Source organism: Cebus imitator, unplaced genomic scaffold (assembly GCF_001604975.1).
Source record: "Cebus imitator isolate Cc_AM_T3 unplaced genomic scaffold, Cebus_imitator-1.0 Scaffold21, whole genome shotgun sequence".
Lineage (NCBI taxonomy): Eukaryota > Metazoa > Chordata > Mammalia > Primates > Cebidae > Cebus > Cebus imitator.
This window is the reverse complement of record NW_016107336.1, coordinates 8739135-8751074: the sequence shown is the minus strand read 5'-3', so window position 1 is coordinate 8751074 and position 11940 is coordinate 8739135. Positions and strand designations below refer to the sequence as shown.

The 11940-nt window shown below is 47.0% G+C and overlaps 1 protein-coding gene across 4 annotated transcripts in view; it reads left to right on the top strand.

Annotated features, from left to right (window-relative positions):
• GLB1 (galactosidase beta 1) overlaps positions 1-11940 on the top strand; it is a 95586-nt gene that overhangs the window by 71459 nt on the left and 12187 nt on the right. For 3 of the 4 annotated variants that reach the window (XM_017521696.1, XM_017521698.1, XM_017521695.2), the window contains exons 13-15: positions 1010-1123; positions 2749-2880; positions 5281-5535. In XM_017521696.1, the coding sequence (XP_017377185.1) occupies positions 1010-1123; positions 2749-2880; positions 5281-5535 (501 nt within the window). The remainder of the gene's footprint in view (positions 1-1009; positions 1124-2748; positions 2881-5280; positions 5536-11940) is intronic. The other variant, XM_017521697.2, reaches the window with a different exon arrangement.

Below are 11940 nucleotides of genomic sequence, written 5' to 3'. Positions count from 1 at the left end.
CACCATGCCCAGCTAATTTTTTATATTTTTAATAGAGACGGGGTTTCACCATGTTGACCAGGATGGTCTCGATCTCTTGACCTCGTGATCCACCCGCCTCGGCCTCCCAAAGTGCTGAGATTACAGGCTTGAGCCACCGCGCCCGGCCTGGACTTTGTTGTTATTACAGCTAGTGCTCGACTTACGACCACGATTGGTTCCGACAGACCGGTTGTAACATGATTTGGTCGTAAGTTGGGTAGGCTATATGCACGCGGAGATGGTAGTGCTGCCGGAAGCTGGTCTGCACTGTTGTATGCCCAGCTGGGCAACGTTTGCGCTGCCAGACGCGGAGCAGTCGTGGCTAGCGATTGTGGTCGTAAAGTCGAATGGTCGTAAGTTGCATAGGTCATAAGTTGATCAATACCTGTATTATTAGAGATGGGGTCTTGCTATGTTGCCCATACTAGCTTGGAACTCCTGGCTCAAGAGATCCTCCCAATTTAGCCCCCCAAGTAGCTAGGACTATGGGTGCATGCCACTGCACCCCCTCATTGCCTTTTGTTTTGTATGTTAAAGCAGATTGAGCCCAAGAAACTGCCACACTTTTGCTGAGCGGAACTTCATCTCTTGGCTTTGCTGTTGTTTTACCTTGGTTTTTTTGTTTGTTTTTTCTTTTACTTAGTTTTGTTTTTTGAGTTAACATCCATAACTTTTGCTATATATAATATAATCCCCTGTATAACCCTGGGCAAGGAACTTAACCCACTCAGGGTCCAGGTTCCTCTTATGGGAAAGGGAAGCTTGATAGGACACTGCGGGCTTCCTTGCATTTTACTATTATAGATATTCGATGACCTAAAAGTTTAAGCCAGTTTTCTTTTTCAAGCTGAATTTTTCTGGAGGTGGGGGAAGATTTTCATTTCTTACAGTTTGCAGAACAGTGCCTTCATGCAGATCTAGGGTAACCAAGTTCTCTTTCAAAGCATGGCAATAGTGATGTCTTTTCCTTAAATCCGTTTCTAACCAGTATTATGGATTTGTGCTGTACCGGACAACACTTCCTCAAGATTGCAGCAACTCAGCACCTCTCTCTTCACCCCTCAATGGAGTCCACGATCGCGCCTATGTTGCTGTGGACGGGGTAAGGATCTTCTCTGAACTGGGCATGTTGACCCAGTGAGGGTGGGGATGAGTAGTAGCCTGCGCTTGTTAACACAGCATTTGAGGTCTTGGCTCACCTCTTCGTTCAACCTCAGGCCCCACCCATCATCATCTTCTTTTTTTCTTTTTCTCTTTTTTTTTTTTTTTTTTTTTGAGACAGGGTCTTGCTCTGTGGCCCAGCCTGGAGTGCAGTGGTGTGATCCCAGCTTACTGAAGCCTCAACCTCCAAGGCTTGAGTGATCCCCCTACCTCGGCCTGCCTTGTAGCTGAGACTACAGGGGTGCACCACCATGCCTGGCTAATTTTTTTTTTTTTTGTAGAGGCAGGGTCCTCCTATGTTGCCCAGGCTGATCTTTGAACTGCTGAATTCAAGTGATCCTCCTGCCTCAGCCTCCCAAATTGCTGGGATTGCAGGCATGAGCCGTCACGCTGGGCTCCACCCCTCTTGTCGGTGACCCTTAGCTGTGCCCCTGGCTTGCTGTGAGGCCTCATGCATGTGCCCTTTGCTGGAATACACCCTACCCACCATCTCAACCAGAGGGCTGTGCTTGATGTCCCACCCGCTGAGAAGCCTTCTGGGTCTCCCCCATGAAAACTGACCTTCTCTGACTGATGGTATTGTGCTGCCTTCTTTGCTCCTTAAGGGTCCCATTTCCAATTCAGTTTTGTACCTGCCACCGTACAAAGTTCGTTGAACTTTGTGCCTTTATCCTGCATGAGAAGTTATAGTCTGAAGGACTGCTCGTGACAGTTATTGCCGAAATACACAAAGAACTATGTTTCATAACAAATCAGACACATGGCAGGACCTCCAGTCCTCTCACTGAAATGGTCGCAGGAAGGAACACATGAAAAGATTTTCCTCGCCAAGAAAATGTATTCAGAAGACTTTAAATATTTCCATTCTCTTGTAATCAACAGCTTTCATTTGAGTGGGAGCAGATTTCTAAGACATTCTGCTCTGTTGATGGCGACTGTTTCTTTGCTTCCAACTTGGGTGTTGTCTTAGTGAATTACGACCATTGTAAGGTCAATTTTAAAAGTCTCACCTTTTAAAAAGGAACATGTTGCTGATAAAATACCTGTTGTTTTTCCTCTTTCTATTATATAATTTTCGTGGTTAATGCATCATGTCAAGTATTTTGAGGTGAGAATACTCCACCTAACTCTCTGATTTTATCTCGTTTATCTGATTCTGTCTTCTCTCTCCATGTTGTTTAGAAGAATTTTTTTTGTGTGTGACTGACTTTTGTGCCGTCAGAACATGAAGCAGCTCCTCTAATAAGAATCCTCCCCTGGAATTTTGCCTCCCTCCTGTTTCCACTAAAAGTAGATGTGCAATAAAACATTCTGGGGTAAAGGAAGCCAGCTTAGACCATTCGGAGCTCTGAGCTGTGTCTGGCAATTTTCCTGTTTAGGAAGCAGTGACTAGGGAGCTTTCCCACCCAGCCCGTAACTTGGGCTAAAATGCTATCAAAGCATTTCTTTCCAAGTCTGGTGACGCTTCAAGGCAAGAAAATGAATGCTAAATGAACTGAGCATGCTGCCTCTCTTTGCTGACCTTCTTACCCTTAATTCAATTGTCATTTGATCTTGAACCCCCAGATTCCCCAGGGAGTCCTTGAGCGAAACAGTGTGATCACTCTGAACATAACAGGGAAAGCTGGAGCCACTCTGGACCTTCTGGTAGAGAACATGGGACGTGTGAACTATGGCGCACATATCAACGATTTTAAGGTAGGACAAACCACACTGTCAAGGCTGAGGTTCAAGGGTTGACAGCTTAGAAGTTGGAGCCCCGTACAGTGGCTCACGCCTGTAACCTCAGCACTTTGTGAGGCCAAGTCAGGAGGATCATTTGAGGCCAGGGGTTCAAGACCAACCTGGGTAAAAGAGTGAGACCTGGACAAAAAATTAAAAAGTTAGACAGGTTTGATGATGTGCACCTGTGGTCCCAGTGACTCAGGAGGCTGAGGCAGGAGGATTGCTTGAGCCCAGAAGTTAGAGGTTAAAATGAACTATGATCCTGCCACTGTACTCCAGTCTGGGTGACAAAGTGAGACCTTGTCTCAAAAAAGAAGGAAGTAGTTGAGTTGTTTTGAAGAGCTGCTTTCCTCTGTAGGTGATGAGAAAGTTGAGCTTTGCAAACAGAACCTTTCGCCTGTGTTTGAGCTTGGTCGTCCTGTAGAAAGAAACAGAAGGAGGAAGCCCCTCCACCATGCTCCTCCTCTGCATAAAAAGCGTGCCGAGCTCACTGAAGGCACTCCTTTGCCGGCAAAGCCAGCTGAGCCTCTGTTCTGCCCTGGGTCATGGGTTTGGATGGTTAGTTCGTGGCAAACTCTTCACTTGCAGGAAGCCCCTTCCCTCGGGGCACTGCCTGTCACCTCTGTTGACTGCTCCTGTGTCCAGGTGTCTAGAGTTTTTCTAATACATATTTTTAGAGCATTATTCAGCAAGCACTTGTTAAGCTCCCACTCAGCGAGATGCCACACCAGGTGCTTTGGGGAACGCAAAGGTGTCGAGAGACAGGCTCCCCTCAGGGAGCTCACCCTCCACGGGAGGAGAGAACGCCTCGTCGAAGGAACTGTGGCATCACCCAGGCTGGGAGGGGACAGGTGTCCGAGGCTCCTTCTTGACCCTCTTGGGAACAGCTGTGTGCAGGCCGCCTTTGCCTCCAGTATAAATGTCTCTCTTCTAGTTCTTGTGCTCAGGGTGGACTTCGTGGCCTCCCGCCTGGATCTCACAGGCCACACTGACCCATGGGAGTGACTGGACCTGTTGGGTAGTCTCTGGGTCCCCAGTACCTGGCAAAGAGCCTGACACACAGCCACCTGGTCAACAGTTATCAAATTACTAAATAGGCAGTTGAGACTTGTTATCTGGGATTCCACTGGGGAATCCCACGGGGAAGGGGGAAGTTCCCCCGCATACGAGCCAGGGAAGGGGAAGTTAGCTGAGCCTTGACAGCCCAGTCCCGGCCTGTGGGGAACAAATGGAGCAGCTTCTGAATTCAGGTCTGAGGTTCGCCATCATCCTCATGGATGATGTTACCCTTCCTGTCCTCTTATGGTATCGCAGTATTCTCATGTATGTTACCTCACGTGGTCCTCAAAACAGGCGAGTGACTCAGGTGTGGTCCTCCCTGTGAGCGTGGCTGAGGTGCTCAAGGCCAAGATTTGCACCTGGCTGCGGCCACTGTGCCTGCTCCATCCGCAGTGGGGTGACTATTCCTTTGCATCCCCCACTTATTCCTTCTGTCCCCAGATTCCATCTTTTCATCTTCCTTTTTTGTTTTTTGAGACAGGGTGTCACTCTGCCACCCATCCTGGAGTGCAGTGGCACAATCTCAGCTCACTGCAACCTCTGCCTCCTGGACTCAAGCAGTCCTTCCTCCTCAGCCTCCCAAGTAGTTGGAACTATAGGTGCACACCACCACGCCAGGCTAATTTTTGTATGTTTTGTAGAGACTGGATCCCCTTTTGTTTTTAGATGGAGTGTCGCTCTGATGCCCAGGCTGGAGTGCAGTGGCATGATCTCAGCTCACTGCAACCTCCACCTCCCAGGTTCAAGCAATTCTCATGCCTTAGCCTCCTGAGAACCTGGGATTACAGGTACCTGCCACCACATCCAGCTAATTTTTGTATTTTTAGTAAAGATGGGGTTTCACCATGTTGGCCAGGCTGGTCTTGAACTCCTGACCTCAAGTGATCTGCGTGCCTCGGCCTCAAAGTGCTGGGATTACAAGTGTGCGCCACCGCGCCTGGGCCATCTTTCTTGATGCCCATCTTTCTTCTGTTCTAGCAGTGGCTCCCAGCCAAATGCTGAAGATTTGGGAATTTGGGTCAGCACTCTAGCAGCTCAACACCCTTTCTGTAGAAGCAGAAACTCTGGGCCTTTTATAGAGACATCATGACCTGCAAAGGAGAAAGCTAGAGCTTGGGGAATATATCTCTTTCCAAGGATTTGTAATTCAACCTCCAGTTAGATCTGTGCTACTTCGGTGTACACATATTTTGAGGTTCATTTCCTGTTGGTGTTTTGTATTCCCGTTTGCTTTTCCTGTTTCCCTGGAATGCAGAGACATGTGACCTTTTTCCTTCCCTCCCCAGCTCACTGTGCTCCGTTTCTGCTTTGCAGGGTTTGGTTTCTAACCTGACCCTCGGTTCCAGTATCCTCACGGGCTGGACGATCTTCCCACTGCACACCGAGGATGCAGTGCGCAGCCACCTGGGGGGCTGGGGACACCATGACAGTGGCCGCCATGCTAAAGCCTGGGCCCACAGCTCATCCAACTACACGCTCCCGGCCTTCTATGTGGGGAACTTCTCCATTCCCAGTGGGATCCCAGACTTGCCCCAGGACACCTTTATCCAGTTTCCTGGATGGACCAAGGTATGTGTCTTCATGGGAAGAGTTGGAATTCAGGCCTCAAACTTCTGGTTGTTAGTGTCTGAAAAAGAATCACAAAGAGCCATTAGTGAGATATGGTGTGACGGTGTTGAGTGTGGCATTTCAGGAATTCTTCAGGGATTCCGTGGCCAGCTCGGAGGTGCCGCCATCTGCCCCTTTGTCATTGGCTTCCTCCAGTGAATGACACCTTCCTGCCTCCTCTGGGAAGAATCACAGCCCCTGATTATGGGGGTGCCTGTTCTTTATCTAGAGGAAAATCCAATCTGGACAAAGGGGTGGATCCCTCTGGGAGCGTCTGTCTGTTTCAGTGGCACGATCTCGGCTCACTGCAACCTCCACCTCCTGGGTTCAGGTGATTCTCCTGCCTCAGCCTCCCAAGTAGCTGGGACTATAGGCATGTGCCACCACCTCTGGTTAATTTTTTGTGTTTTTAGCAGAGACAGGGTTTCACCGTGTTAGCCAGGATGATCTCAATCTCCTGACCTCATGATCTGCCTGCCTCGGCCTCCCAAAGTGCTGGGATTACAGGTGTGAGCCACCGCACCCAGCCCTGTTTTTCATGTATGCCAAGACTGCTGCTCCCAGAATATCCCCAGCCGCGTCCAGCCCCGCACGCCTGGGGCTCCTGCTGTGGTCTGTGCGCTCCTCCGCTCTCGCTTCCGTCACTCCCCTGGTTGTTTGGAGACATTGACACTTCTTCCTTCACCGCCTTCTCCTCTCGCTCATGTGCTGTTTTCACCCTAGATCACCTTACCATCACTCGTCAACACATTTCTCATTCCGTGGCCACTATGTGCCCAAGGTTTGTGCCAGGCACTAAGGATACAATCATGAATAAAACCAGACATGATCCTTTCCCTCATGGGACTTTCAGTCTAGTGGGGGAGGCAGACCCGTATTAAATAGTAAAAGCATAGCTGTGACGGCTGCTAAGCAGAGCTATGGGGTTGATAATAATTGGGGCATTTGGCCTTGTCAAGGGAGGTCAGGGAAGCCTTCCCTAAGAGAGTGATGCTTATCAGAGATCTGAAGCATGAGCAAGAATTAACATGGCAAGAAGGGAGGAAAGTATGCTCCTGGGAGAGGGAAAGGCATGTGCAAAGGCCATGGGGTTGGGGAGATGTCAAGAGTGGAAAGTAGGTATACACTAGCTTGGGACAGGCCTTATAGGCCAGGTTAAAGTTTTGTCTTTGTGTTGAGAGCCATTGAAGCAGGAGAGTGACATGATAAGACTGTGATTTGACAAGCTCCTCTGACCGCAGTGTGCAGAATAGTTTGGGTAACGACGCTTTTGCATTCAAGGAAACCATCTAGGAGGCTAGACCATAGTCTCATTGAGAAACTGGGATGGTGGTATCTAAGATGGAGATGACAGCAACTATTTCGGAGATGTTTGAAGTTGGGTCAATAAATTGTGACAATGGATTGGACGTGAGGGTTTGGGGAGAGGGACAGGTCTCGGAAGACTCAGGTCTCAAGCTTGCAGCTAGGCAGAATGGTACCATTTGCTGAAAGAAGCAGCTTCAGAAGGAGACTCGGCCCTAGAGAAGGGGATCATGAGTTTGGATTTAGACAAATTGTGTTTAAAAAGCTGCCTTGGTCCATTTGGGCTGCTATAACAACATACCATAAGCTGGGCGGCTTATAAACAACAGATGTTTATTTCTCACAGCCCTGGAGGCTAGGAAGTCTCCAAGATCAAGGCACCAGTAGATTTGCTATCTGGTGAGAGCCTACTTCCTCGTAGATGGCACCTTCTGTGTCCTTACGTGGCTGAAGGGGCAAAGGAGCTCTCTGGGGTTTCTTTTATAAGGACACTAATTTCATTCATGAGGGCTCCACTTTCATGACCTAATCACCTCCCAAAGTCCCCACCTCCTAAACCATCACCATGGGGGTTAGAATTTTAGCAGATGAGTTTTGGGTGGACACAAACATTCAGACCATAGCAGAGGCCTTGGAGAATGGCTGGGATAGACTGTTGGAGGAGGGTTGTTGGGCCTATAGGCTCGGAATTCAGGGCAGGGATCTGGACCAGGAATGTATGCAGAAGATCATTGTTGTATAGATTGTTGAAAACTGAGATGGATGAGGTCCCTTAAGGAGAGGGGATGCAGAAGGAAGGAAAGAGGACCTAAGGCTGATCTTTGAGGGACAAAAACATGATGAAGAGTGAAGAGGAGAGGCCAAAGAAGTGGGAAGAAAACCAGCATTTATGCTGCCAAGAGGAAAAATAAGACAAAGACAGAAGCACTTCTGTGGATTTAGAAGCAAGGAGGTCCTTGGGAATCAGTAAGCCCTGTTCCAGTGGAGTGAAGCATCTCCCAGCCAGATTGCATTGTATAGAGAAGGGTAGAGCGAGGAATAGGAATGTGAATACTTGAATATAAACATTCTTTTTGAGAAATTTAACTCTGAAGAAGAGGAGAAAACTTTGTTAATAGCTAGCGGAGAGGGCAAAAGATGTGCATGGTGTGTGTTTAATGAAATGCCTTTTATTTATTTATGTATTGCTTATTTAACGTTTATTAAAATGTCTTTTCATTATTCTGTTCGAAATATTTTTTTTCTTTTTTTTTTTTTTTTTTTGGTTGGGGTTTTACTCTGTCACCCAGGCTGGAGTACAGTGGTGTGATCTCTGCTCACTGCAGCCTCCACCTCCCAGGCTCAAGCGATTCTCCTGCCTCAGTCTCCAGAGTAGCAGGGACTACAGGCATGCACTACCACGCCTGGATAATTATTTTCGTATATGTAGTGGAGAAAGGGTTTTACCATGTTGGTCAGGCTGATCTTGAACTTCTGGCCTCAGGTGATCCACCCACCTCGGCCTCAGAAAGTGCTAGGATTACAAGCTTGAGCCACCGCACCCAGCCTGTTAGAAATATTTTCTAGTTTCCCTTATGATTTCTTCTTTGACCCATAGATTATTTAAAAGTATGTTGTTTAGGCTGGGCGAGATAGCTCACACCTGTAATCCCAGCACTTTGGGAGGCTGAGGTGGGTGGATCACCTGAGGCCAGGAGTTCAAGACCATCCTGGCCAACATGGCAGAACCCATCTCTAAGAAAAATACAAAAATTAGCCACGGATGATGGCGGGTGCCAGCTACTCGGGAGGCTGAGGTGCGAGAATTTCTTGAACCCAGAAGACAGAAGCTGTGGTGATCCAAGATCATGCCACTGCTCTCCAGCCCGGGCGACAAAGCAAGACTCTGTCTCAAAAACAAAACAGAAACACAAACAAAAAAGTATGTTGTTTAATTTCCACATGTTTTGAGTTTGTAAAAGCATATCTTATAATTATTCATTTGTAACTTAATTCCTCTATAAAACTTATAAAATTTCTCTCTAGGGAGAGAAATCTCCATGATCTTGGGTTAGGCAAAGACTTCTTAGATTTGACACCTAAGGCATTATCCTTAAAGAACAAAAAATGATAAATTTGACTTTATCAGAATTAAAAATATTTGTTCTTCAAAAAGCATTCTTAGGAAAATGAGAATCCAAGCCACAGACTTGGAGAAAATAATTTTCGAATCATCTAACAAAGGATTTATATCTAGAATATGTAGAGAATTCTTACAATTCAATAATAGACAAACAACCCAGCCACAGAATGAGCAAAGGACTTGAATAGACATTTTACCAAAGAAGGTACAAGATGGCTAAGTACATTCCCATTTGTATACCTTCTTTGGTAAAATGTCTATTATAAACTAAAATTATAATAGATTAATAATGCTTAATAATTAATAGATTAATAATGATTAATAATAATAGATTAATGTTTACCATTATTAATCATTTGGGAAATGCAAGTCAAAACCAAAATGAAATACGACTTCACGCTCACCAGAATGGCTCCAGTAGTAAGAGGAACAGTAAGCCGTGTCGGAAAGGACGTGGGGAAAGGGAGTCTTCCCATGTTGCTGGTAGAGAGATAAGATGGTACATTTGGGAACACAAGAGTTCAAGACCATCCTGGCCAACATGGCAGAACCCGTCTCTAAGAAAAATACAAAAATTATTTTTGTTTGGCAAATTTCTTCAAGGGCTAAACATAGATTACCATAGAACCCAGCAATTCCGCTGCTAGATATACACACAAGAGAAAGGAAAACATGTTCAAATGAAAACTTATGTGCAAATGTTTACAGCAGTATTGTAATAACTATAAACTGGAATTCAAATGTCTGTCAACTGATGAGTAGAAAAAGCATATATATCCATACTATTCCTCAGTAAAAAGGAACGGAATACTGATACATGCCACAACAGATGAATAGGAAAAATATTATGCTAAGTAAAGGAAGCCAAAAATAAAAGGCTACATATTGTCTGACTCCATTTATACGAAATGTTCAGAAAAGGCAGCTCCATAGAGACAGTAGGTTGCTGGTTGCCTAGCGCTGAGGGTGGAATGGAGAGTGTAAGTGGGCATGGGGTTTCCTTGGAGCTGATGGACGTGTTCTGAACCTAACTTGAATGAAGTCTGCACAGTCTTCTTAAGTGTATTTAGACTTGTTTTATGGCCCAGCACAGGTGCATATCCTGGTGAACACACCTTTGGGATTTTAGGCTTTAAGATCCTCTCTCTGGCTGCATGTTGCTATGCACCAAATTCTCATGCCTACCAACCTCACTCTTAAATCTTATCAATGACCTGAAACTTTCCACCATTGAGGCCGCAGTTCCTCCCCCACCAAGCCTAGACCTTATATCACGGTCTGTTTTCAAGAGCCATCAGTCCACCTGTCCCCTCTGCCTCCTTCATTCCTCCTCCACGTAGAGTGGATCTGCTGGAGTCTCTGCGGGTTCACCAGTCACTGAGCACAGCTTGGGGGCTTCTCAGTGCCTTCATCGTGGCTACAATCCCCGCATTGTTACCAGCCTCCAGAAGCCCTCAGATTCGCCCAGCAGTCCTTGGTCTCTCTGCTCCTTTCCCCCACTGGCCTTTCAACCTTCGACACCCTCCTTCAGCCACCTGACTCTCTCCCCCGCCCTCCCCACTGAGGACCTCATCCTCCTTGACTGCTATCAGGTGTCACTCCTTTGTTCCCTCAGCTTCCTGTCAGACTTATCTCTCTGTCTCCACCTTCATTTCCTGCCCAGTGGTGTCTAGGAGGAAGTCTGAGTTCTGAATCCCCTCCCTCCCTTCTTCCTCCAGGCCAAGACCCCGTTCTCATATTTCCTCTACCTGCATTTTGTCAGCCTTTCCATCTTTCTGCCAAGTCCCATTTTTCAGCCAAAAAGTGGTAACTAGGGGCCCTAGGACCTCATCACAAAGAAAGCCTCCCGCCCCTTTAGCTAGCAAGCACCTCTTGTTCCCTCGATCCCTCTTTTTCTCCCCTCCTAATGCAGTAGAAACAAATGGAAAAGTATGGGATATGGTGGAGGTCAGAGGAGGTACATCTCGGCCAAGTCATAAAGGTGTCACAGGCAAAAGTTACTGACCCAGGCGTTCTGCTCAATACTGGATGGACACTATCTCCTTAGCCATCAAGAGGTACCTGTGGTAGGTGGATCATTATCTTCAGTTGCAGATGAGTGTGGAGGCTGAGGGAGCTAAGCAACTTCCATGAGATACGGAAGTGCTCCATGGCACAGGTACCTGAGCCCCAGGCGTGTCTTGAAGGCCCATGTGAAAAAGCAGGCAGCCCTGAGAGCCAGTGAGGAGCTGTACTCATTATCTAGGCTGGGGCTGTTTATTTACGTGGTCAGTCTGAATGCTTTGCATCCCCAGACTCGAAAATACATCTCTACACAGTATTTGTGAATGTATCAGAGGGTTCAGCTCCCAAAAGCCCATCTAATCCACATGTCCACTCAAAAACTTGCACACAAGTAGGCATTGCACCATTATCCATACTTGCCAAAAGGCGAAAACAGCCCAAATGTCCCTCAACTGAGGAATGAATGAACAAAATGCAGTACATCCATACAATGGACTAGGATTCAGCAATAGAAAGAAATGAAGTATTGATCCATGTTACCAGCTAATGAAAGACACCTGTCGCAAAGGACTGTATGTTATATGATTTCATTGATACGAAGTGTCGGGAACAGGCCAGTTCGTATAGACAGGACGATCTGTGATTGCCCAGCAGGGAAAAGAGGGTGTTGGTGGGAGGGGAAGAGAATGCGAAACGGTGCAGGGCTTCTTTATGGAGTGATGAAGTGTTCTCAGCTTGCCTGTGGGAAGGGTTGTGCAGCTCTGTAGTATACTAAAGACTGCTGGCCGGGCGCGGTGGCTCAAGCCTGTAATCCCAGCACTTTGGGAGGCCGAGGCGGGTGGATCACGAGGTCAAGAGATCGAGACCATCCTGGTCAACATGGTAAAACCCCGTCTCTACTAAAAATACAAAAAATTAGCTGGTCATGGTGGTGC